The sequence below is a fragment of the Notolepis coatsorum genome (assembly GCF_963971535.1).
Source record: "Notolepis coatsorum genome assembly, chromosome: 2".
Taxonomy (NCBI): domain Eukaryota; kingdom Metazoa; phylum Chordata; class Actinopteri; order Aulopiformes; family Paralepididae; genus Notolepis; species Notolepis coatsorum.
The window spans coordinates 175,036,266-175,064,092 of record NC_140166.1 but is presented as its reverse complement, the minus strand read 5'-3'; the positions used below and the strand labels follow the sequence as shown (position 1 = coordinate 175,064,092).

General features: G+C 44.9%; 1 protein-coding gene across 1 annotated transcript in view; it reads left to right on the top strand.

Moving 5' to 3' along the window:
• The window catches only part of oca2 (oculocutaneous albinism II), a gene marked incomplete at its 5' end in the record, with an annotated part of 177,527 nt that extends 168,846 nt beyond the window's left edge, over window positions 1–8,681 (top strand). The window contains one exon of the mRNA XM_084308397.1: window positions 8,565–8,681. Within this exon, the coding sequence (XP_084164523.1) occupies window positions 8,565–8,652 (88 nt within the window). The 3' untranslated portion in view covers window positions 8,653–8,681. The remainder of the gene's footprint in view (window positions 1–8,564) is intronic.
• Between the last annotated feature and the right edge of the window lie 19,146 nt (window positions 8,682–27,827).

The window sequence follows — 27,827 nt, the reverse complement described above, 5'->3', positions numbered from 1 at the left end:
AGGTCCAGCATGACCATGCCGCAGTATTTGCCCGCGTCCACCTCTTGTTTGATGTGGTCGTTCAAATAGAGGAGGCATGTGTCAGTGGAGTGGGACGTTCTGAAGCCAGATTGGAATTCGTAGATTAGATTTTTTTCCGCCAGGTACTTTTCGACCTGTTCGTAGACTATTTTCTCCATGACTTTCGAGATGGAGGTAAGAATAGAAACAGGGCGGCCATTCTCTCGCTTACAGATTCCGCATTCTCCTCCAGGGACTTGACCCGCTGTCTGTTGTCGGCCACGTCTGATTTAATTTGGTCAAGTTTATTTTCCAGAGTGGTAATGTCTTTTCTAAACTCGGTGGTCATAGCCTCTTTGTGGTTTTCAAGCAGGGTAGCTAGCCAGGCCTTGCTAACAGCGTCATCCGTTTCCTCTTCTCTCTGAACATCGCCCCATTTTGGTTTTGGAGTCTTGGATGTCATCTTTGTGAAGCCAAATAGTTAGTTAGCTGTATCGATACTTGTATATAAAAAAGAACTATGAAGGTTTGGAGTCTTAAAACGTGGAATTTAAAAAAACATGAGGGAGAGAGGGAAAGCACGTCTTACGCCCTGCTCACCATACCGGAAGTCTTCGGTTCATATCCTTTTTATAGCATTTCGAAAAGCGATCGTTTTCTCAAAAATGTCAGGAAAATAGAAAGATTCCGTCATAAACGGCATTTATTGGAATATTCTCGAATACACTAGACACGTTGTCATTTGTCGGCCTATTTATGAATCGTTTTCAAATAAACGCTAGATTATCGATAATATATGTGTACTTATGCACACTATAGAAGCGAGCTGAGAAATCGATTCTCTTATTTCCTCAACAGCACACACACACACACACACACATATACACATACGTGACACACTGTTATCTCAGTGAAAACAGCTCTGATTATCCTAAAACTGGTAACATAGACTCCTTACCTTAGATCAGATGTTCTCCAAAAAGATTATTCCAATTCCTGCGTTTATTGATTGATTATTGGCTGCTGTAAATATATATTCCAGGCTGCTTTCCATCTCGCGATCACTTCCCTCTTCATCAGATCCCTCGCCAGCATAGTGGACCCAGTAGGCTCCCCCCCCACAGATCTACCAGTGTAATCGAATGGCCTGCAGTTACACAGGGATAGACGATAGGGGGCGGTATTTTCCCATCGGAGCTCCTAGAGGTGCTGCTGTACCAACGGGAGACTCGGTTGATGAATATGAATTCAGATCGCTAATAAAAAAATAAACGACAATTCGCGTCGTCGGCACTCAACGGGGGGGCATGAAATAACGACATAACACGTCGCTGGCACTCAAAGTGTTAAGGAAGGTGGGGCCCTAAGCACAGTGCTTGATCTGCCTATTAGGCAGGACGGCCCTGACAGAAACACATGCTGAGACCATAGACCACAGGTATGACTTAAGCAGTGGAGGTTATTGCATGACAACTAGTGAGGCAGTACTTCACTAGTAATATACAAATATTATTATTAACCCTTTATCTGCCACAGATTATTCTGATCTTAATCCACTCTCTGCCACCACTATAAGTCTATGGAGATGTTCCCCTTCTTTGCAGGGCTATAACTTTTTAAATTGTATTGCTAAATTGACATTACTATGGCCCATTCAACGTCAAGTATCTATCGTTTAGGATGTAGCAACGTTCTACTTTTTCATTCACATATTCATACTAAAATACGGTCTAAAGTATAAATATGTTTTTATCGTTTTCTGCAGCATTCTGCAGAATGCGAGTTATAGCCCTAAATACATATATTAGATCATCAAATGTAGTTTGATACCGATTGACGTCAGATACAAATTTTCAATTGTACAAGGTCCACCAACAGATTCACCTAAATTTTATTCACAGGACTTATTTAACCCCTAGTTAATTCCCAGTCACTGAGTGAAGATCTGCTGTTTTGCAAATATGTCAAAAACAGAGCGACAGCTGATGAGCTCTTCAAAATTCTTGACAGTTACCTGACAGAACATGGACTGAAATGGGAGAACTGTGTGGGCTTTTGCTCTGACGGTGCGCAGGCCATGGCAGGGAAAAGGAGGGGGCTACAGGCGCTCATCAAGGGGGTCTCGCCAAACGTGCAATGGACGCACTGTAAATTCACAGAGAGGCGCCAGCGTCAAGACAGCTTAGCCCTGAGCTGAATGAGGTTTTGACAGAAGTTATAAACGTGGTAAATTTCATCAAAACCCGAGCCCTGAAAGCGCACCTGTTCTCTGCGCTGTGTGAGGAGATGGGAGCTGACCATTCTGCAGTGCTGTTTCACAGCGAGGCAAGGTGGCTCTCGCAAGGGAAGGTGTTGTCAATTTGAAAGGTCACGATATTGGTGTTATTTCAATCAATTTAAACATGGCCCATTTCATGACTATTTTGTTGGGGCGAGGGGGGGGGGGGGGGGGCCCAAGATATTTTGGTCCGCCAAAGTGGGGCCTGACAGAAAAAGTTTGAGAAGCACTGCCCTAGACGATTGAATTCAATGGGTCTCAGACCTGACTCTTTATGTACCTTGTGTCCAAACGGCGCCACAGGTACATTTATGCATAGGTACTGGGAATGCCCCCCTGTTGTGAGTTTTTGGGAAAATGTTACATATCAGCTCTCGGACATTTTCTCTTTAACCATACCTGTATCTCCTTCTGTATTGTTATTGAATGATCTCTCTCAATTTCCGACCTCTATACAGGTGAAAAGACTCATTTTGGCCAGCCTCACAGCCACAATTTTTTTTATTGCCTCACGTTGGTTTCACCCAGACAAACTCTGCTTGAAGGTATGGTTTCTCACCTACCTTGATGTGATCTATTTGGAGATATCCACGGCACGTGTTGTAGGGGTTAAGGAATCTAATATCGCAATTTGGTTGGCTGCAGTGGCAAAGTTAACACTATGATCGCCGTGGACGAGTTTACACGTCATTCCTAGCCATGCTCATTCTGCCGAAGACGCCGTAACTCGTCTTTGATGTCAATATTTCAAAAATCTGTCATCGAAATCATATTTCCTTTCCGGAGCCCTGAGACACACTGCAAAGCTCCACTCAACCCTCTAGCGGTTCAAGAGCGCCATCTGGTGGCCGATCGGCAGATCGCCAACCGGAAATTAACCTTTGAACCGGTAGTGCTCATCCATATGTGGTCCGGGCACTCGCTATCGTTAGAGAGACTCCGTATTGACACAGTGAACATCGATCGGTGCAAATAACTCGAAAAAACAACATGATTTGGACGTATATACTATTATACAACCTGGAAATGGATCGGGCATTTCTCCATCCCATAATAGAAAAAATTCTGTTCCACGCTCATCTGCCAGCGGCGCGAGGAAGCCACGGTAAGATTCAGCGTTATATTCTAACGTGTTCCATATAAACTGCTATGATGAACATATGACCCACTCTGGATGAATCATCTAACGCTGCCCACGGAATTATAAACGATCCCCCGCCCATCCGGTCATCATCAGATGATGCGTAGAAACTTCTAGAACCACGTCCAGTTGACATTTTTTATCTCGCACAGATTCCTACCAAACTGTATTTGATCATCAATATAATGCATTTAGGGCTATAAATCACGTTCTGAAGAAAGCTGCAGAAAACGATAAAAACATACTTATACTTTAGACCATATTTTAGTATGAATATGTGAATGAAAAAGTTTAACGTTGCTACACCCTGAACAATACATATAGGACATTGAATGGGCCATAATAATGGCAATTTAGCAATAGAATTTAAAAAGTTATAGCCCTGCAAAGAAGGGGAACTTCTCCATAGACAAATAGAGCTGGCGAGGGATGGTAAATTATGAATTTAACCCATGGCGATTAAAGTGTTAAAAGAACGCATATAAGTTTGGGAATTTGTTTTGTTTTGATTTGTTTTGATTTTAGTTATTTTTTTTACTGAATAATGTATTGTGAGTGTGACTCATGTTGAGGTCCTTGGGTGAGCGGGGGGGGGGGGGGGGGGAGAGAACGAGCAAGTGTCCATGTAGGATGATCACTGTACAGTCTGTATCAGTTATTGTCTTGTCATGTGGTGTTAAGTTATTGTCTTGGGAAGTCTTTTTATGTATTATTATTGTATTGTTTGTGATATATGTTTTGTTTCATGTTGGAAAAATAAATAAAAAATAAAATATATTTGATCAAAAAAAAAATTGTACAAGGTCCTACACGTCATGCCTCATCATCTGCTGGTGACCGGAGGGGGGGGGGGGTTTATAAGTCCGTGGCCGACGTTAAATCATTTATTTAGTATGGGCGATATATATATCAGAGCAGATTATACGTTTAATAATAATCAAACACGCTGAAACTCACCACAGCTTCCTCGTAGCGTTGGGCGATCAGCGTCGAGCAGAAAGTTCGCTATTATGGGATGTTGATATATGCGATCCATGTCCAGGTTGTATAATGCTATATACGTCCAAATCATGTTGTTTATCGAGTTATTGGCAACGGATCGCTATCCAGTGTGTCGAGCTGGAGTCCCGCTAGCGATAGCGAGTGGCCGGACGAAGTATGGGTGAGCACCACTTCCGGCGCGTCACTTCCGGTTTTGGCGATTCGCCGATCGGCCACCAGATGGCGGTCTTGAACCGTTGGAGAGTTGAGAGGAGATCAACAGCAAGTCTCAAGTCTCCGTGGGTGAAATATGATTGCCATCACAGATTTTTTAAATATTGATCTCAAAGACGCCTTACGGCGTCATTGGCAGATTACGCATGGCGAGCAATGACCAAATGTTTTCCTCTGTGAACAATGCCAGTGAATTTGAACAAAAACAATGCCAGTGAATATTTCTTTTCTTCAAAAATGTCCAAGTGACAGCATTGAGCTCTCTGACCTGACTGCAGTAATGGCCAGCTGTCAATCACTTACTGCAAAAATAGTTGCACGGGTTGGGCTTAAGAATATAATTATCCAATCAAAATAGGCTATTTGAGTTTTTAAAAGGCGGGTAGTGAGGTGGAGCGCACTTGATTGATTGGCGTTCACGTCGTACCACATTCTGTTGACAGCCTTGAAATCCAATCAGAGAATGCCTGCGGACCTGCACTTGGACTGTGTGGCGTGACTGGCGTCAATAGATGTTTCTGTCATCATCTCACGTGTGCAATTTGCCTGGAAAGAGACTGGAGTGAAGAAGAACATTAATTTGCCTAATATAATAATTAATATTTTATGATCTTTATTCAATTGTTGAACTTCATCAACTTATTGTGCACTGCATCGTTTGATGAGATATATATATATATTTTTTTATCTCAGTTGAAGACTAGTGTAGTTCACGTGAACGTGCAGTCTTGGACTCTGTAAGTCATGGCTATTGTTTACACTTTCCATAGGAATGGGATTAGTGTCTCGAGTCGGAATATTCAACGGAAGATGAGATCGGTCGAGTTGGCAATGCTTTTGTGTTGACTTGAATCGCTTGGGTGACCACAGTTTCTACAGTCCCGAAAATGGAACATTTCACAAAAGACTGTTTGCATTTTTGGATTTACAACATTGAACGAAATATCGAAGGAGGGATTTTATTTACAAGTGATCTGAAGGGACTGGGACAATATTTCTTCGTAAAGAAGTACATCAAATGGTGAGTGGATTTAAAATATATATATATATTGGACCGCTGCGTCCAGTGTGTCAGTGTGTGTGTGTCGGTGGCTGAAATGCGTGTGTTTACTTTCGAATTACCAACGTAATTGTCCTTTTAAGTGTTACATAAAACCCATCTGTGGCCCCGTGCAGAGGAAGGTGGTAAATACATGTTAGAGGAGAGGAGACTGAGGAAGGGATGCTATGTGTCTTTCTGGTCATCACCAGCTGTTCCTGAAGTCTGGGGCCAGGCGGATGTTTCTCAGGAAGTTTGTCAGAAGGTTTTGGGAAGCTCCTTCAGATAAAATCGGTTCCTGAAGTAATCAGGTGTTGTGGCTGATGTTTGACTGAGAGGCAGAGGTTCAGCAGCTTGTTTTCACCGTGCTGCTCTTATTGACGTTTCCCTCGATATTCCAATGTACAGTTTTGATTGTACAGTTGTACAGTTTCCCCCACCCCGCCTATACCCACCCAACCACCTCCAATTGAAATCGTCACAGCAGTAGGTTGTTTATACTTCAGAAGTATGATATTTAAACATGGTCCCCAAAATGAATGGAAGCGAATGAGGAGCCTGACACCTGGGAGGAATGGGGGTGTTGCAGCCTTGGGGATGTTTTAAAAATATAATTTAATATATAATATAATATAATAATTTGTGCTTCACCAAAAAATTTGGTCAGCAGCCGCCACTGGACTTAAAAGTTATAGCATCATTGAAATTGGGGGGTTTACACTAATATTATACCATAATAGGTGATTAGAGCAAACGCACAAAGAGCACTCTGATTTCCAGCTGCAAAGGTTACAACACATGAGCTATACAGTTGCCAGGCCTGCCAAACATTAAGAGTCAAGTGTATCACACTGCCATCTGTCCGAGGCGATGCTCTGTGACAACATGTTGTCTAGCTGAAAGTCTAGCAGCCCAAGCTGAAGATAACAACAGCCATACCTGTCTTAAATCCTTTTTACCAACTGTTTACACCTTACAACTTAAACTCTATCAGTTTACAACTTATTTCCTTTGTAGAATGATACAGCAAGACCGAGGTCAAAACGATAAATGCCACACTGATAGAGAGGGGGAGTGGGGGAAGGGTGTGTGTGTCGGGGAGGGGGGGGGGAGATTACCAGACACAGTTGTAATTACACTGGTACGCTTATTCCAGATGGATGTTGTACAATCAAGCAGATAAAAGGACTTCCCCACATGTTACTCTCGGAGAGCTGGTTCACCAGGAAAGCTGCTTAAGCACAGGGGTGCGCAGGAAGTCTGGCATCTCTGCTCCCTCGTAATGCCGTCTGAATGCCGGGGCTTATGCCGTGTCTGGGGACAACAACAAGGTCCACCGCCTCTCCATGATGTGGAGCTGGAGCCGTAAGTGCTGAACTGCACAGGACAAAAAGGGACATAATCTTGACTAGAAAGACGCACGCAGTGTGCAGAGCGCCGCCGTGACAAGCCTCACGCGAGTTCCCCTGCGTCGGAGTCGGAGTATCTTTGTTTGATCTCTCCCCTAGTTCATTTACACGTCTGGAGCAGGCTGAAAATTTTCCCACGCACGCCTACAAACATCAAAGCCCTGCCCGGGAACGACGGGGCTCACAAAATTCCGAGTCTGATCAGAACCGCCCCAGTCCACTTTCTCCCTTGGCCTCTTTGTGGCTTCACATTGTGAATCATAGTGAGTTCGCTTAATGCGTATCAAGCACTAGGAAGTCCAAGTCAAGTCTCAGCTCTTTGGGGGAACGAGTCCAAGTCAAGGTCTCATATCTAGGGTACCAAGTTTTTTTTTTTTGCCCAGGGACAGTGCACATTAATCAACATCTTTTGTATCCACATCAATGTAAATGTGCCAGAATTAGCTAATGAGCTAGTTTTCATCTGTAATCCCTGCCTACCATGCATGTCTTTATGGTGTGGGAGGAAACCGGAGTACCCAGAGGCAACCCACACAAACACAGGGAGAACATGCAAACTCCACACAGAAAGGCCCCCTGCTGGGGTTCGAACCCAGGACCTTCTTGCTGTGAGGCAGCAGTGCTAACCACTGTGCCGCTCTAGTGTGTGGAAGTGTGTCAGCTCTCAAGATAAAAATTGGTTCTCAAGGTTAAAACGTATTTAATCCAGTGTGTCCACATCAGGTTAGAGATAACTTCTCTGCGACATGGTTATTTATAGGGAATGCAACATTGCTCTGCATGTTGATTATCTCCAATTTAGCTATTTTAGAAATATTTGGAATAGAATGATTTAAATATACATGAAGGTATCAATAAGATCACCGTTAAATATAATACTGCACAATATGGCAACCAATATGAATTGGAGAAAATAAACAAGCTATTTTGAATAGAAAGTCGTGCTCTGTGCAATGGATTATGCACATATCAATCCAGTGTCAGATCATCCGACTCAGAGACATAAATAGGGTTTTAATACACGACTAAGTATTTCTGCTGGCTCGTAAAAAGCGCAACACAGGCTTCTTTTCAATGCGGCCACCAGTGTGCAGTTACAGGATTTGAGTTACATTAGTAGAACAATCATTTATTTTGCCTGATGTCTCATTGCATGTTTCTGTGCACAAGCTGGGAGATCAGTTGGCAAGTTGTGCATAAACGCACACACACAGGTCATGTCCCCATCTCTGTGAGGCACACACACACACACACACACACACACACACACACACACACACACACACACACACACACACACACACACACACACACACACACACACACACACACACACACACACACACACACACACACATGTACCACAGATGTGGTGCAGGATCCTTTGAGATGTACAATAATAATATGTAATTATTAATTGTATGTAATATTATATAATAACATAATATTGTATTAATTGTGTTCATGTCTTTTCTCTGACAGGCTAGGCTTCCCCATGATGTTGATGACGTGCTCAATAGGCATGTGCTACCTGCTGGCCACACACATCGGACTGGGCTGGAACATGTAAACTATGACTGCTGTGCAGAACCAAAGAGGCTGTGTTTTCATGTGTGTGTGTGTGTGTGTGTGTGTGTGTGTGTGTGTGTGTGTGTGTGTGTGTGTGTGTGTGTGTGTGTGTGTGTGTGTGTGTGTGTGTGTGTGTGTGTGTGTGTGTGTGTGTGTGTGTGTGTGTGTGTGTGTGTGTGTGTGTGTGTGTGTGTGTGTGTGTGTGTGTGTGTGTGTGTGTGTGTGTGTGTGTGTGTGCGTGTGGTCGTGTGCGTGCATATGCATGCGTGTGTGCTTGTGTGTATGTGTGTGTGTACACACACTTGTATGTTTATGTGTATGTACATAAACCTAAGTACAGTGTGTTGAATGATGCAGCTCAAAGCTGGAAATTGACCACTTCAAGCTTTCAAAGTGTCAAAGCATCTTGATTGACTGGTCACAATCCAGACGTTTTACAACTGCCATTATGTTGCAAAGTAGGGAAAAGGACCAAGGTTTGTGAACAAGGTCAACGGAGACCAAACTATCAAGTCTACTTGTGGACATTCCAACATTTTGGAAGTGCGGTGACCGGCACAGGGATCAGAATTCTATTTAGTGGGACCAGCCGTGCCGTTCAACCAATTCAAACATCTAAGTGAAACCCACCTGGATTTTGAACCCAAGACCCTTGCATGGGAAACATCTACCCCTCAGCCAAAAGGCAACGTCCCCTGGCTAAGGTAACCCTGGCCAAGCGAGATATTAGGCTTACTAGACTTCAGGCCAAGGGAGATATTAGGCTTACTAGGCTTCAGGCCAAGGAAGATATTAGGCTTACTAGGCTTCAGGCCAAGGGAGATATTAGGCTTACTAGGTTTCAGGCCAAGGGAGATATTAGGCTTACTAGGCTTCAGGCCAAGGGAGATATTAGGCTTACTAGGCTTCAGGCCAAGGGAGATATTAGGCTTACTAGGCTTCAGGCAGGGACACTCTGCTACAAAAGCAGTCAAAAAAGAGAACATCTTAAAAAAAATACATGTTGAAATTCCCTAAATAAACACATACAAACATGTTGTAACACAACCTGGCTTAAACGTGCTATAGATAACACTCAGCCACTAGAACAATGGTGTTCTTACATATGTAGGGCATGATAATTGTAATTTTTGTATGCTGTACCAAGTTCAGATAAAACTGTCAAAGTAGTTAATACTTTAGTTGTCAGAAAATGTTTTGAAAAGGGGAGCAGAGAAACCTCTCAACTTGCAGCACGTTTAGTTAAGGGGTTATTTCAACATGTTGTTCTTAAGAGTGTACAGTATACCTTGGTGGTCCCTTGTTACCCCACTGACTTGTTTTCACTTGTGGACATTTTTAACTAAACCTTGAATCCTAAAACCTTGAAAACAACCCAGGCCAAGGGAAAGCATGCCTCCACTCTAACAATGGTCTCTGTGGTGCTACTGCTAGTGCCTTTATGGGTATAATTGTAATGAGTTTATGACTATTCATTCCTTTGGAGAACTTCTTGGGTCTGTTTACAACCATTATTTGAGCTAATGTGTTAGGACATATTTCATTGATTTGATTTTAGTAGGCTATGATCATAATTTCCCTGGTCAAACCTTTCACCCGTACAGTATAGTTTACCAAGCTCATACCCAACAAAAGGGACTTTATTACAGTAAATGCTTAATGTAGTTTTTTGTTGTTGTTTGTCAGATGCTCAAATATCAATGCCCTGCCATTAAGGTTGAAAGACAAGTACATTAAGAATCAAATTTAAAAGCAGATTATCGATTAACGTAATTAGACATGTATATTCATATGTTGTATACTGTCATATGTACTGTGTATACAGTGATCTCGTATTTATGCCTGATTAATTCAATGATTTACATTTAGTTAACCATACTGTATAATCTAAGAAAAGTTTTACTATGCCCTTACGTGAAATGGCCAATATCTATATATTGTATTTCCAGCAATTATTGCACAGTCCCACAAACATGACATCATCCACATTATGTCCAATGATAAAAACTGTTGAAATTTTGATTACATTAACAGTGATGCTCAACATAAACAATAACACATTTACAAAGTTGTCTCTGGTCTTTATTTACCGTGGATTGAATCCTTTGTATTCCTTTTTGGGTATATTCCAGTACACTATAATTTGTCTTTTTTGAGACAGTAGGAAGGCTGAGGAGGACGCAGGAGTGAAGGGTCCGGCAGGGTTAGATCCCACAACAGGGATCTCTTATATCTTGTAGCTCTCTTCACGACAACACAAACACAGGTTGGTTCTTTATAAACAGGCATTTATTCTTTGGGCTTTAAGTCTTGTGGCTCATCTACACCTTCTGGTTACTTCTCACACCATGAGCACTATATTTGTGAATGAGCACAGTACAAAATGCATTAGCGGCCGATTAGACAGTAGGCTACATAGTATGAAACAAATTAAATACCATGTCACTTAGCGTGCGCATGAAACAAAATGCATTTCTCAAATGAAATAAAATACCTTATTGACTGCTTGTCATTAAAAGAGGTTCTTGAGTCCTTATGAGTCCTTAGAAAGTTATTTGACTGTCTGCTTTGGCTTCAGATGTCAATAATTGGACATTTGTATTAAATTTTGTGAAGCAGCGTGAGACACCTGCTCACCTGAATCAGAATCAGAGAGAGAGACCAACCAAGAGAGTAATTTCCGCTCTTAAATGTAACGTCTCGTGAAATGTTGTGCCTAATTGCTTTTAACTGTTGACAATGAATTTACTCAAATCAAATCACAGATTTATATTTTAGCTTCACATCAAATTATTTATGCATCACATTAATTATCTATTTGTTACTTTGTACATGCAATTAAGAAATCAATCATGAATCAATGAGTTATCATGAATATAGAGTATTTATGCAACAGCACTTACATCTCTAGAGACATGACAGTTCTTGAGATGGAGAGTCGTAATCACTGCGCCATCACTGGGCACAGATTCAACACACGCATCCGGGTCTTCCCCAACAGAAAACCTTGGATGACTAAAGAGGTCCAGACCCTGCTAAAACAGCGAAATACAGCCTTTAGATCGGGCGACAGAGAACGGTACAGTGTGGCCAGGCACAACCTGAAAAAAGGTATAAAGCAGGCAAAAGACAAGATCGAGGGTGACGAGGGTCACCTCACCAACCGGAATCCCAGGCTCATGTGGCAAGGCATCCAGCAGATCACAAATTACAGAAGTAACCAAGAACACAGCCACATCTCAGAGGATCTGACATGGACAACACACATAGACTCAGTCGTAAAAAAGACGAAGCAGCGCCTCTACCACCTGAGACAGTTAAGGAAGTTCAGAGTATCTGGGAAGATACTCCAGTCCTTCTACTCCGGAGCTGTAGAGAGCATCTTGACTGGAAACATCACTGCCTGGTATGGAAACAGCACGGCACAGGACAAGAAGGCCCTACAGAGAGTGGTGCGCTCAGCCAGGTAGACGCCTGCGAACACCAGCTACTAGGACAGAGAGACTTCGGCTCAGCTTCTTTCCCCAGGCCATCAGAGCCTTGAACACTGAACTCTCCACACACAAGCACACATGAGCACACACACGACACACACACTGTACATGCTCACACACTAGCAGCCACTTTAACATGAGCAGGCACACACTCATGCTGCACACGCCCACACTTATGGCCACTAAGGAAAGGTCACTTTAAGAATAGTATAGTATAACTTGAGATTGTATAAAATAGCATGTACAGAAAGACCCAGTGCCTCATCCGTAGCTAACAGTGTATTGCACTACCACAGGACCTAGCATGTCCTACCATGCTCTGTAAATAACTTATGTACATATACCGATATGCCCTACTCTGTTTACTTGTTTTATTGCACAATGTCGTTCTATTGGATTCTATTATATGTTATTACTATTGTATTATGCACATCGTTGCGGGCAAGACCACCCGCATTTCATTGTATACTTGTATGCCGTGACAAATAAAACTCTTGACTTGTCTTGAACCACCCACAGACAATAACGCCTCCTTGGCAGAGGAGCTTAATCATTTCTTTGCCTGTTTTGAAACTCCTGGACTTGATAATGGAGCTGCACCCCCTCCACCACCCTCTGACCACATACTATCTGTACAGTCACAAGAAGTGAGGCGAATCTTCAGCTCTGTGAATACAAGGAAGGCTGGGGGGCCAGATGGGATTCCAGGGAGAGTGATTAGAGACTGTGCCCACCAGCTTGCAGATGTATTACAGATATTTTTTATATGTCTCTGTCCCAGGCTATTGTGCCGACCTGTCTAAAATCAGCCACAATCACCCCTGTGCCCAAACAAAGCAACATCAGCACTCTAAATGACTATGATCTCACCCCTATCATTGCTAAGTGTTTTGAGAGACTGGTAATGAAGCACATAAAATCTGCCCTCCCCCCTAATCTGGACCAACATCAGTACGCCTATAGGGCAAACAGGTCCACAGAGGACGCTATAGCCACAACCCTCCTCACTGACACACCTTGGCCAGAATGAGACTTATGTGAGAATGCTTTTCATAGACTACAGCAGTGCATTCAACACCATTGTCCCCAGCAGGCTGGTCACCAAACTCCTGGACCTGGGTCTCAGCGACTCTCTCTGTAGGTGGATCAGAGACCAAACCCCTGGACCTGGGTATCAGCGACTCTCTGTAGGTGGATCAGAGACTTCTTATCTAATCGCCCAAAGACAGTCAGCCTCGGCTCCTGTCAAGGCTGCGTGCTGAGTCCGCTGCTCTGCTCACTATATACAGTACATATGACTGCATTTCCATACATCCCTCAAACACTATAGTCAAGTTTGCAGATGACACAACAATTTAACTGGATGGTGCACGGACAACAATCTCACATTAAACATTAAAAAAACAAAAGAGATCATCATTGACTCCAGGAGACACAGGGTGGACCCCCCCCCCCCTAACCATCGCAGGTGAGGAAGTGGAGAGAGTTCCCTGCTTTAAGTTCCTAGGGACCCATATCACTGAGGACCTGAAATGGACTACCAACTCCACTCCACTGGTAAAAAAAAAAAAAAAAGCCCCAACAGCAGCTTTATTTTTTAAGAAACCAACCTGTCTGCTGAGCTGCTTAAGGCCTTCTACTACTGCTCTATTTAGAGCATTTTAACATACTCCATCCAGAGAGTCATAAACACCTCCCAAAATATCTTCGGTCTCCCCCTGCCCACACTGGAGGACATCTTCAGAACGCGCTGCCTCCGCAGAGCTAGCAGCATCCTGAAGGATGGAACCCACCCCTCTCACCACCTCTTCTCCCTGTTGCCATCTGGGAGGCGATACAGGGCCTTCAAAGCCTGCACCTCCAGGCTGCAGAACAGCCTCTTCCCCAGAGCCATCACTGAACTGAACAATGACCCCCCCCCCCTATTGCCACCACATCTACATCTACCTCACTATAATATAATACTTGTATGTGCAATATGACAGATGTTGGGACATGTGCAATAATGGTATTCTCTAATGTGCAAAATTTTCCGCCAATGTGCAATATTTTTTTTCTACTGTGATGTTTTGCAATGGTAAAAAATTTAATTTTATGTTCTTGTGAATAAGCGTAGCAGAGGGCATGGTGTCATGAATGTGTGGTGTGATAGTGAGTATGGGTACACTAATGTATGTATGGTAGTGTGTCTATGGGTACATCATGGATGTGTTGTGTGGTAGTGTGTATGTACAGTAGGTATCGTTCTTTTAGGTCAGGGGTCGGCAATAGGCGGCCCGCGGGCCGAAATTGACCCTTCAGAATATAATAAAAATAATAATATGATATATTATAATAATAATATATCAGACCAACTAGGCTAGGCTATATGTTAGCTATAATGTCCAAATAGAGAAACTACCACCACCTAAAGAATGCTTATTATACGTTGTTTTATCCATGTTGAGAGTGAATAACAGGTAGGCAGCGAGGTGCAATGTAGCGCTTGCTCAACATGAAAAAAGTCGGTGGACAGCGCCTGGTGCTGAAATAACAAACAAGCCACACCACATGTGTGGTGTGAGATTAAAACATCAATTCAGTAAGTCATTCAAACTTTATCTTTACTTATATATGACTGACGGCACCACACATGTGAACAGTAACAACAATGCAATTAAACTGAAGTCAAATCAGAGCAAAAAAAGCTGAATCTGCTTCAAGAAGATGCGCTACATTAGGTATATAAGGAATTACAACGAGACATTTATTAACTAAATAAAAAAAATACTATTAGGCTTTTAACCCTCTAAAGCCGGGCGCAACACTAGACATGTTTTGTAAAACATTAAATATATTTGGATTTGTTTGTGATAAAGACTTGCTTTATTGTATCGGAATCGATTGTCATCTAAAAATGTAGTGCATCTCTCAGAGAATGCGTGGATGTAAAGCATAGAATCTTGAAATATCTAGATTGGTTGTTTTCTCTGGACTGCATCTAATCCGCTGTATCTATCCATTTATCATATATCTATGTCTGTCACTATAGCCAATGGAAATGCTAGAAATGGTCACATGGACTGGGAGAACCAATGGAAAATTCCTATTGTTTCTCAATAGTCCAGTGCACTCCACAGAAAGGGCCGTCAGATAGACGCATTGGTTGCGCGTAATGTAAGATAGGCCGATAAGAGAGAGGCGCTTGTCTCTGGTTTTATAATAAAATGGCAAACAGACAAAGGTATAATGTTCAGTGCAAATGTGTATGTCGGTTACAGTTCATTAGGCCACCTATGCAGCTCGTTTATTTTGTCCATTATCTGCCTCTGCCACAAATGTATGTCTTAGTTATAAGGTGGTCTGTTACAGAGTTAAAATGTTTTCACTATCAACATATAAAATTAGCCATTGTTGTTGTTTCCGGCCCCCCATACAATGGCTTGGAAGAAATTTGGCCCTCGGCCAAACTTAATTGCCTACCCCTGTTTTAGGTGCTGCACAAACTAATTTCGTTGTACTGTATTGTGCAATGACAATAACACTTTCTACTTCTACTTTATTCTCTATTAATTGTACTGTGATCAGAGGGGATCAGTTGAGTTTAAGGGTTTAACACAGGGGTCTCAAACTCGCGGCCCGCGGGCCGATTGCGGCCCGCTGGATGATATTTTGCGGCCCCCTACTTGACATCAAAGTTAAAAAATATATATATATATTTCTTTTTTTTTATGTTGTGGGACTTGTACAGCACTTTGTTCAACTTTGTCAGTGCTGTAAAGTTTAAACCTTTTTAAATCTTAGACAAACAAAACACTTTGCTTTCATGAAATATTATAAGCCGTCATTTGAGGCTTTATAAAAGCAGCACAATGAACACAAATCTGTCAGTGCCGAGTCCGACCTCATCTTAGTGCACCCCACTAAAACACTGCACACTGTGTACCCTTTGGGACGTTTTATGTCCCATGTACTTTACATGTAATATATGTGAGGTTTTGCCCGCTGCTCACTACCTTTTCTCTGTCTTCTTTAAGCCTACTGTTAGGAATTCCCTACTCACTCTCTCTAGCCCCCACCCTCTCGTTCCTTACCCTTAGTGGCCACACCTGTTTGATATTCTATTATCTCTCGCACCTGTGATGGCAGGCTAATTAGTCCCCCTGTGGGCTTTAAATACCAGGGCGCTTCCCCTCGTTTTGGCTTGGGGTCGTGTTGTATTCATGCTGAGTCATATTCTCTAACATCTAGACTCTTTCGGGAGATCCTCTGGTCTACCAATGCTGTAAGATGGATCTCTCCAGCCTTGAGATGTTTGCTCCAGCCTTCGTCTGCTGTCGCCGTAGCCTGTGGAGGAGACTGTTCTGCGCTCTCTGTAACTTCCACGGGAGGCACCCCAGCGCTCCACTGCAGACCCCAGCGCAGCTGTTCGTCCTGACGCACATCTAGACCAACGCGCATCTCCCGGACCCTCGAGCTTGGCACGCTCTCCAGTCACCAGCGCGCAACGCGCATCTTCAAGGGCTTTGGCCACCTGTCGCCGTTTGCCTGGAGGGAGACATTGTACTGCGCTCTCTAATTCTCTACGGGAGGTATTCCGGTGTTCCACTCCAGACCAGCGCGCCAGATGCGCTCAAGCCTTCGCCACCTGCCGCCGTTTGCCTGGAGGGAGACACTGTACTGCGCTCTCTAATCCTCTACGGGAGGTATTCCAGTGTTCCACTTCAGACCTTCGAGCTTGGCACGCTCCTCCGTACCAGCGCACAGACGCGCATCTTCCAGACCTTCGAGCTTGGCACGCTCCTCCGTACCAGCGCACTGACGCGCATCTTCCAGACCTTCGAGCTTGGCACGCTCCTCCGTACCAGCGCACAGACGCGCATCTTCCAGACCTTCGAGCTTGGCACGCTCTCCAGACCTCAGCGCGCCGACGCGCATCTTCCAGACCTTCGTGCTTGGCACACTCCTCCTCGCAGACGCACCCCGAGGCGTCTCACTGTTCCGACGCGCACACCAAGGTGTGGCGCGCACTCTGTTCCTCGGCTCCGACAGCGGCTACCCGGTGGACGACATCCTCGCCACCGCCGTTGTTCCAGCACTCTGTTCCTCGGCTCCGACAGCGGCTACCCGGTGGACGACGCCCTCGCCACCGCCGCTGTTCCAGCGCTCTGTTCCTCGGCTCCGACAGCGGCTACCCGGTGGACGACATCCTCGCCACCGCCGTTGTTCCAGCACTCTGTTCCTCGGCTCCGACAGCGGCTACCCGGTGGACGACGCCCTCGCCACCGCCGCTGTTCCAGCGCTCTGTTCCTCGGCTCGGACAGCCAGCCACCCGGTGGCGATGCCCTCGCCCCGTTGCTGTCCCTGTACCATTACGCATACGCCTGGGTGAGTTTTGATTGTGATGTCACTCACCCAGCGTAGTGCCCTTGCCCCCGTTCCCGTTGCTGTCCCTGTACCATTACGCATACGCCTGGGTGAGTTTTGATTGTGATGTCACTCACCCAGCGTAGTGCCCTTGCCCCCCGTTCCCGCTGCTGTCCCTGTACCTTTACGCATACGCCTGGGTGAGTTTTGATTGTGATGTCACTCACTCAGCGTAATGCTTTTTGCCCCCGTTCCCGCAGCTGTCCCTGTACCTTTACGCATACGCCTGGGTGAGTTTTGATTGTGATGTCACTCACTCAGCGTAATGCCCCTTGCCCTCGTCCCGCTGCTGTTCCCCAGCGTATTGCCTCCTTTAGTTCTCACTTAGTTATTAGTTTGGACATTTCATCTCCCACTCTGTTTTGTTCTCTCGTGGATATTATTTTGGACATTTCATCTCCCACTGTGTGTTTGTTCACACGAAGATAGTATTTACTTTGTTACTTTGTTATTTGGACTGTTCTGCATCTGCTCTGTTTGTTCCCTTTGAATATTAACCCTCTCCTCTGTTCTGCAGAGCGGCCCAGATGTTTTCCCACCAGTCCCCAGTTCCTCCCTGTCCCCAGCCCGCCTCCGCGGTTCTCTGTCCCCAGTTCCTCCCTGTTCCCCAGCCCGCCTCCGCGGGCCTCAGTCCCCTCTGTCCCAAGTTCTCCCCTTCTAGTTCCACCTAGTCCCCAGTCCTCTTTCTCTAGTTCTCCTAGTCCCTAGTCCTCTTTCCCTAGTTCTCCTAGTCTCTAGTTCCTCTGTTCCCTAGGCGTTCCCTTAACCTTCCCTTAGGCGTTCCCTTACCTTCCCATAGTGTTCCCTTTTCCTGCCCGCCTCTTAAAGGCACTTTACCTTCCCCTCTTGTGTTATTCCAGTGTTTTGTGTTTTCTCCCTTAAAGGGACAGTGCCCTTTTTCCCTGTTCTAAATAAATATCTGTTTCTTGGCAAACCATCATACCTGTCTTGTGTTGTGCGATTGGGGTCGGTTACAAACCATAACAGTACGACCCCACCAAATCGACGACCCCAGCCAGCACAGACGGTGTATGTTGAGTTTGCCTTTTTTTTTTCTTGTTCCCTCTAGCTCCCCTGTTAGCCCTGTTAGCTCCCCTGTTAGCTTGTTAGTCTCCCCTCTAGCTCCCCTGTTAGCCCTGTTAGCTTCCCTGTTTGCCCAGTTTAGCTTCCCTGTTAGTCCTGTTTAGCTCCCTTGTTAGCCTGTTACTCCCCTGTTTAGCTTGTTAGTCTCCCCGGTTAGCTCCCCTGTTTGCTTCCCGTTTTGCCCTGTTTGACCCCCCTGTAGCTAGCCATGCCCTGGCAGCTAACCCAGTCCCTCTGCAGAGCCCCTGTCTGCTAGCTTAGCCCCGGCTGCTAGCACAGCCTCTATGTTTATGCAGCCCTTGCTGCTGGCATAGGCCCTGTAGCTAGCCATGCCCTGGCGGCTAACCCAGTTTCCCTCTGCATGGCCCCGGTCTGCTAGCTTGGCCCCGGCTGTTAGCACAGCCTCTATGTTAATGCAGCCTTGCAGCTGGCATAGGCCCTGTAGCTAGCCAGGCCCAAGCAGCTAACCCGGTCCCTCTGCATGGCCTCCACTTTTTTGTGTAGTTTATCCCACTGCTAGGACTGCCCTTTCAGCTAGCAAGGTCAGTTTTTCTCACACAGCTAGGACTGTCCTTCCAGCTAGCTTGTGCTCTCATGCTGGTCCAGCCCTGTCTGCCAGCCTAGCTCCGGCAGCTAGCGCAGCCTCTATGTTGATGTAGCAGTACAGCTAGCATAGGCCCTGTAGCTATCAGTGCCCTGGCAGCTAACCTTCCCTCTGCTAGCCCTTTCCCGGTGCTTCCATGGTTACCCCTTAGCTACCCTGCTTGCCCCTCAGTTCCTCTAGACCAGTTGCTCTAGACCAGTTCTCTAGACCCAGTTCCTCTAGACCAGTTCCTCTAGACCAGTTCTCTAGACCAGTTCCCTAAACCAGTTCTCTAGACCAGTTCTCTTGCCCAGTTCGCTAGACTAGTTCTCTAGACCCAGTTCCTCTAGACCAGTTGCCCCTCTGCTACCCTAGTTACCCCTCGGCGACCCTGTTTCTTTTGCTAGCCCCACTCTTGTGGTGGCTTCCCCTGCTGGCTTGGCCAGTACCTCTTGTTTTGCCCCCTGCCACTCTGTCTGTATTTGTTTTGGGTCGCCGGGTGGCTCCCGTTGAGGGGGGGGTACTGTGAGGTTTTGCCCGCTGCTCACTACCTTTTCTCTGTCTTCTTTAAGCCTACTGTTAGGAATTCCCTACTCACTCTCTCTAGCCCCCACCCTCTCGTTCCTTACCCTTAGTGGCCACACCTGTTTGATATTCTATTATCTCTCGCACCTGTGATGGCAGGCTAATTAGTCCCCCTGTGGGCTTTAAATACCAGGGCGCTTCCCCTCGTTTTGGCTTGGGGTCGTGTTGTATTCATGCTGAGTCATATTCTCTAACATCTAGACTCTTTCGGGAGATCCTCTGGTCTACCAATGCTGTAAGATGGATCTCTCCAGCCTTGAGATGTTTGCTCCAGCCTTCGTCTGCTGTCGCCGTAGCCTGTGGAGGAGACTGTTCTGCGCTCTCTGTAACTTCCACGGGAGGCACCCCAGCGCTCCACTGCAGACCCCAGCGCAGCTGTTCGTCCTGACGCACATCTAGACCAACGCGCATCTCCCGGACCCTCGAGCTTGGCACGCTCTCCAGTCACCAGCGCGCAACGCGCATCTTCAAGGGCTTTGGCCACCTGTCGCCGTTTGCCTGGAGGGAGACATTGTACTGCGCTCTCTAATTCTCTACGGGAGGTATTCCGGTGTTCCACTCCAGACCAGCGCGCCAGATGCGCTCAAGCCTTCGCCACCTGCCGCCGTTTGCCTGGAGGGAGACACTGTACTGCGCTCTCTAATCCTCTACGGGAGGTATTCCAGTGTTCCACTTCAGACCTTCGAGCTTGGCACGCTCCTCCGTACCAGCGCACAGACGCGCATCTTCCAGACCTTCGAGCTTGGCACGCTCCTCCGTACCAGCGCACTGACGCGCATCTTCCAGACCTTCGAGCTTGGCACGCTCCTCCGTACCAGCGCACAGACGCGCATCTTCCAGACCTTCGAGCTTGGCACGCTCTCCAGACCTCAGCGCGCCGACGCGCATCTTCCAGACCTTCGTGCTTGGCACACTCCTCCTCGCAGACGCACCCCGAGGCGTCTCACTGTTCCGACGCGCACACCAAGGTGTGGCGCGCACTCTGTTCCTCGGCTCCGACAGCGGCTACCCGGTGGACGACATCCTCGCCACCGCCGTTGTTCCAGCACTCTGTTCCTCGGCTCCGACAGCGGCTACCCGGTGGACGACGCCCTCGCCACCGCCGCTGTTCCAGCGCTCTGTTCCTCGGCTCCGACAGCGGCTACCCGGTGGACGACATCCTCGCCACCGCCGTTGTTCCAGCACTCTGTTCCTCGGCTCCGACAGCGGCTACCCGGTGGACGACGCCCTCGCCACCGCCGCTGTTCCAGCGCTCTGTTCCTCGGCTCGGACAGCCAGCCACCCGGTGGCGATGCCCTCGCCCCGTTGCTGTCCCTGTACCATTACGCATACGCCTGGGTGAGTTTTGATTGTGATGTCACTCACCCAGCGTAGTGCCCTTGCCCCCGTTCCCGTTGCTGTCCCTGTACCATTACGCATACGCCTGGGTGAGTTTTGATTGTGATGTCACTCACCCAGCGTAGTGCCCTTGCCCCCCGTTCCCGCTGCTGTCCCTGTACCTTTACGCATACGCCTGGGTGAGTTTTGATTGTGATGTCACTCACTCAGCGTAATGCTTTTTGCCCCCGTTCCCGCAGCTGTCCCTGTACCTTTACGCATACGCCTGGGTGAGTTTTGATTGTGATGTCACTCACTCAGCGTAATGCCCCTTGCCCTCGTCCCGCTGCTGTTCCCCAGCGTATTGCCTCCTTTAGTTCTCACTTAGTTATTAGTTTGGACATTTCATCTCCCACTCTGTTTTGTTCTCTCGTGGATATTATTTTGGACATTTCATCTCCCACTGTGTGTTTGTTCACACGAAGATAGTATTTACTTTGTTACTTTGTTATTTGGACTGTTCTGCATCTGCTCTGTTTGTTCCCTTTGAATATTAACCCTCTCCTCTGTTCTGCAGAGCGGCCCAGATGTTTTCCCACCAGTCCCCAGTTCCTCCCTGTCCCCAGCCCGCCTCCGCGGTTCTCTGTCCCCAGTTCCTCCCTGTTCCCCAGCCCGCCTCCGCGGGCCTCAGTCCCCTCTGTCCCAAGTTCTCCCCTTCTAGTTCCACCTAGTCCCCAGTCCTCTTTCTCTAGTTCTCCTAGTCCCTAGTCCTCTTTCCCTAGTTCTCCTAGTCTCTAGTTCCTCTGTTCCCTAGGCGTTCCCTTAACCTTCCCTTAGGCGTTCCCTTACCTTCCCATAGTGTTCCCTTTTCCTGCCCGCCTCTTAAAGGCACTTTACCTTCCCCTCTTGTGTTATTCCAGTGTTTTGTGTTTTCTCCCTTAAAGGGACAGTGCCCTTTTTCCCTGTTCTAAATAAATATCTGTTTCTTGGCAAACCATCATACCTGTCTTGTGTTGTGCGATTGGGGTCGGTTACAAACCATAACAATATATATATATATTTACTTATGAATTTCTTTTAAAAATGTTTTTATGAATACCATTATTAACTTCAGTCCTCAACATACGTATAAAATATTCATTAATTTTCAGGATTTTAACCCCTTAAATACCAGTTTGTGTGATTGAAGCGTGGCTTATTTTCAAGACAAAAAACACGAAGGGTTAATTATTTTCCATCCCATAAATGCTAATGTATTTTTTTGGGGGTGGGATTATGAGAGCCTGGAGTGTCGAAGATTGGCACAAAAAAACAAGTTTGATACATAAAAATGTTTTGTGCAGTGACACAGTCTATAAAATACTGCACACGGTGTACCCTTTGGGACGTTTTCTGTCCCATGTACTTTACATGTAATATATATATATTTACTTATGAATTTATTTTAGATTTATTTTTATGAATACCATTATTAACTTCAGTCCTCAACATACATATAAAATATTCATTCATTTTCAGGATTTTAACCCCTTAAATACCAGTAAGACAAAAAACACTAAGGGTTAATTATTTTCCATCCCATAAATGCTAATGTAATTTTTTTTGGGGTGGGATTATGAGAGCCTGGAGTGTCGAAGATTGGCAAAAAAAATAAGTTTGATACATAAAAATGTTTTGTGCAGTGACACAGTGTAAAAAACGTCCCTATTGACTCCCATGTTAAACACTTTTTTTTTTAAACGACGCCATTGCAGATTGAATTTAGATTTTTATCATTTTTTTCATCTAGGCCCTTTTATGGGCATTTACATATGCATGATTAACAGTTTTTTTCAAGATGGCCGCATTGCGTCATCTATTTCCGGCGGCCACAGCTTGTGTGTTTACTGCTTATATCCTGCATACCGTTCAAAAAATATTTTTATCTAAAATGATTTGAGAATGTTTTATGGAGGCCTTAGTGTGGTGTGCATGTGTGTGTTGAGAAATGAATGTGCATGCATGTGGTCATTTGCAGCCATTATGTGAAAATGGCTAGTACACTGTACTAGTAATGTCTAGTTTTCACACACACACACACACACACACACACACACACACACACACACACACACACACACACACACACACACACACACACACACACACACACACACACACACACACACACACACACACACACACACACACACACAGTGCATGTAAATGGCACACACACACACACACACACACACACACACTGTAGACACACACACACACACACACACACACACACACACCACATCCACAATTTAGCAGTATCGGATTTCACAAAAGGACTGCATTGTATGGCTGCAAAATGACACACACACACTGTAGACACACACACACACACAATACTGTAGACACACACAATACTGTAGACACACACACACACACACACACACACACACACACACACACACACACACAGACGGATCCATGATGAATACAACAGGAGCATTTGGATTGCTTCCTGACCAGAGCTCATTTGGTATGCCACGCCTCTTGTTTAGCCTAAAGCACTTCCTATTCTGTGAGCACATGTGCATACTGAGTCAGTGAATGCCAGTGATGCCACAGATTACTTGTAAAAGTAATCCGATTACTGATTACTGATTACTCCTTTAAAAAGTAATCCAAGTTACTTTACTGATTACTTGATTATCAGAGTAACTTAGTTACTTTGAAAGTAACTAGGTTACGAAGTCGCCGTCGTTCCCCCAACAGTTTTTTTAAACGCTTTATTGAAAGTGCATAAATTGTTTTTAACTTGTTTCTCTGCACATAACGTAAATTGTTAAACTAGTGCTTCAGCTTCTGTACCATCAAGTATGGTAAAGCAACAGTCTATGATGCTCACAGCATTAGAGCAGCCAGCCAGTGGTTTTACAAAACCAGTGTATCCATTCACATCTAACAAATGCAGGCTGAACTATTCAATTATATCAACTGTAACTATTAAATTGTTTTTATAAATGTCTATCTATAAACATACAATCAGTCTCTCTTTAACATGTAAATTAACTGTAAATCTGGCAAATAAGAGCTTTTGCTCTGCCACCATCAAATATACATTAATCAATAGGGAAAGAAACAATCTCTCTCTTTTGCTGTTTGGCTGGCCTCCGAGTCCTCCTGTACCTAGTCGAAGCGTCGGCTAGTGTTGTGATTCCAGATGCTTTCAATGCAATTGGATGTGCTGTTTTTAGCGGTAGACAGTATTTTGACTGAGGCTACGTTTAGACGAGCGTTTTGGGGTGGAAGTCTGAACAGAAACCGCAAAAGTCTTCCTGCGGTTTCACTTCGTTTAGACAAGCGTTTTGGGGTGGAATTCTCAGACAAATGCAGACGAGCCCTGCTGTCACACGATTGGCGCATATGTCACATGACGTGCTGTGAAGACCCGCCCTACTCTGCCTCTGATTCGCAGACTGTGGATGGGGAATGTGATTGGGCCAAAGCAGAGTCACTCACAGACAGAGAGTCCAGTCACGCCGCGGGACACATTCTTGTGTAACCCTTTCACTGCCACACCACGTCACTCCCAAATAAGAAAAACAGCTCAACATGTATTTTTGACTGTCGAAAACAAAATAAAATACTGCATTCCGCCTGCATTATGAATTTATGATGAGATAGTAACGAAATAGTAACGCACAGCCACTTGGACAAGTAACTGCAATCAGATTACTGGCTTTTAAAGATTAACGCGTTAGATTACTATTTTCGGGGGAAAGTAATCAGATTACAATAACGCGTTACTTAGTAACGCGTTACCGGCATCACTGGTGAATGCTGAGTGAAATCCGATACCATGGGCTTAGCTAGAGGGGGAAGGAGTCAGACCGTGCTTTGTTTACACATTTGCAGTGCTTAGTGATCTCTCTGTGTGTGTGTGTGTGCATGCGTGCATGCGTGTGTGTGTGTGTACGGACCGGAGCCACTGTGAGAAAACCAGCAGCAGGCACCCACCCCTCCCCCGACAGCCGACACACACCTCATAGGGAGCAGATCTCATTGCCTGCATTTTGACATTTGCAGCCATTTTCACATAATGGCTGCACAAAATTACCACATGCATGCACATTAATTTCTCAACACGCATGCACACCACACTAAGACCTTCATAAAACATTCTCAAATCATTTTAGATAAAAATATTTTTTTGAACTGCATTGCAGGATACAAGCAGTAAACACACAAGCCACCGGAAATAGATGACGCAATGCGGCCATCTTGAAAGAAATGAGTAATCATGCATATGTAAATGCCCTTAAAGGGGCCTAGATGAATTTTTTATATATATTTTTTTAATTCAATCTGCAATGGCGTCGTTTTCAAAAGAACTTGTTTTAACCTGTTTAACATGGGAGTCAATTGGGAAGTTTTTTGTCCCAGGGGTACAATGTGTGCAGTGTTTTTTTGCAGGGCAAACTATAGGGTAAAAATAAAATAAAAATGCAGACTTCATCTTTTGCCCCAGAAAAACTGCCTGACTTAATTTCAGGGGATATGCAATACATCAAGACAAGGTTATCCCAAGTACAGTATGTACATTATCTACAGTTGGGAAGTTTTTTGTCCCAGGGGTGCAGGAAGGTTAAATAACAAACAGCATTGCTTGTTGTAGTTAACAAAGATATTAGAATATTGCATATTCTTGGTATCTAGGTACATCTATGGACCTCAGGGAATGTATTCACAGTGTCAGAAATATTGTGTCTATTACTAGGCTTGCTTAAATTGTGATGAAACAAAGGAGAATATGAATTATGATTTTTCTTTGCATTTTGACAGTGAATAACACCATGCTAATAATGACCAAACATAAAAACTGCCACTGATCTCGTTCAGTACCTTCTTGAGATCATGTGTACACAAAATCTAAGGAAATTAATAAAGGGAAGATGATTAAACAGAATGTTCTGTAGATACAGTACTGAATTCTCCCATCCGGACCAATGCAATTTGAAATATTATTATAGAATATAGAATAGGAGGCTTATAAATTACCTTATTATAGCCAATTCGCACATTTATATATATATATACATATATTATCTTTCAAATGCCCGAGTTCAATTTGGATTTAGTATCACCAGGCATGCATAAGAACAGATAATGATATCTACTGTAATTTACTGTACTTTTTTATTTTCACCACAGTGCAACAATTTTTTAACTAATTTCAGATCTAATTGTTGCTACATGCTAACAATAGGGAGGAGAAACTAACTGTGTTTCAATATTTGTCAAAAACGTTACCTTTTGTGGCTTATTATCCCGAATAATAACAGTTATTGATATAATTCATTCAGAACGCTGAACTTTGAACCCCCATATAATCTGCCAGGAAGTGTAGTTCGGAAAAATTCCGCTGTTTACGCTGATCGACACCTATGCACCCCCTCTACGAAATGGCAGCAAAAAGACTACAATTCCCATGGTAAAAAATTTCCAAAATGGTCGCCTCTCGCAATAGACTTCAGCAAATCGGAAAGTTAAAACTATCTAATGGCACTTTTAACCTATTGCTAAACTAACGTATTGATGATAATATACATTCTACATGCTGTTGTGACATGTTAGTGATGTTAATACTTGAAAACGTTTGATATTAAAATCGCAAAATGTATGCAACACTCTGAAAAATATTGATTTATGACCAGATGTCATTTTGGGGGTCGGTACCGACCCCGTCGGGTGGAACAGGTTAAGACTCTGAGCTCTGCTACCGCAGTGATCGTGCTGTGTCGGCGCTGTGGCTGGAATTAATTTGGTAACATGGTTGCTGTTCTGTTATGTGCCGCCAGGAGGCGCAAAGTCAAGTTGGAATTATATCCATCCGACGGCCCGTTGTTAAAGCTTCACGTACAGTATATTTGTGGTTAAAGCTGGTGATTAATGCACAGGCGGCTGTCGCGGTTGACTTCATTGAATTAATTTGTCTGTTACAGTATATATTGTACAGACACGCTCTGAACTAAACTAAACGATAAAATACAGTACAAGCATTCACGCCGCTTGTGTTGTAATTACTATTATTAAATTCTGTCGAGTTTTTAGGGTCGGACCCTTTAACTCAACTGAATCCAGAGCCTTCGGGTCACTGCTTCAAACGCTCTGCCCCCCTTAGTCTTTAGCCTGGTTCACCACCAGGACTGATCAGAAGACCTCAGGGACCGGCTGGTTCACCACCAGGAGGCCCTGATCAGAAGACCTCAGGGACCAGTTGGTTCACCACCAGGAGGCCCTGATCAGAAGACCTCAGGGACCGGCTGGTTCACCACCAGGAGGCCCTGATCAGAAGACCTCAGGGACCAGTTGGTTCACCACCAGGAGGCCCTGATCAGAAGACCTCAGGGACCGGCTGGTTCACCACCAAGAGGCCCTGATCAGAAGACCTCAGGGACTGGCTGGAGTTATAGGGGTGTATGAGGTCTGAGATGTACGTGGGGGTTTGACTATGAACTGCTCTATCACCGACATCCAAGTTGGGGGATCCCCCTTTGAACGGCCCATCTAAGGTTTCTCTCCTCCACATCGCCTCTGGTTCTTTTTTCCTATTGCTAGGTTTTTAATGAGTTTTTCCTTACCTTCATTATGTGCAAGTGTCGCATATTTGGATTTTATGGTGGATTTTTGGTCTTGATTTATTGTGATGTTTCTTCTTGACTTGTTTAAAGC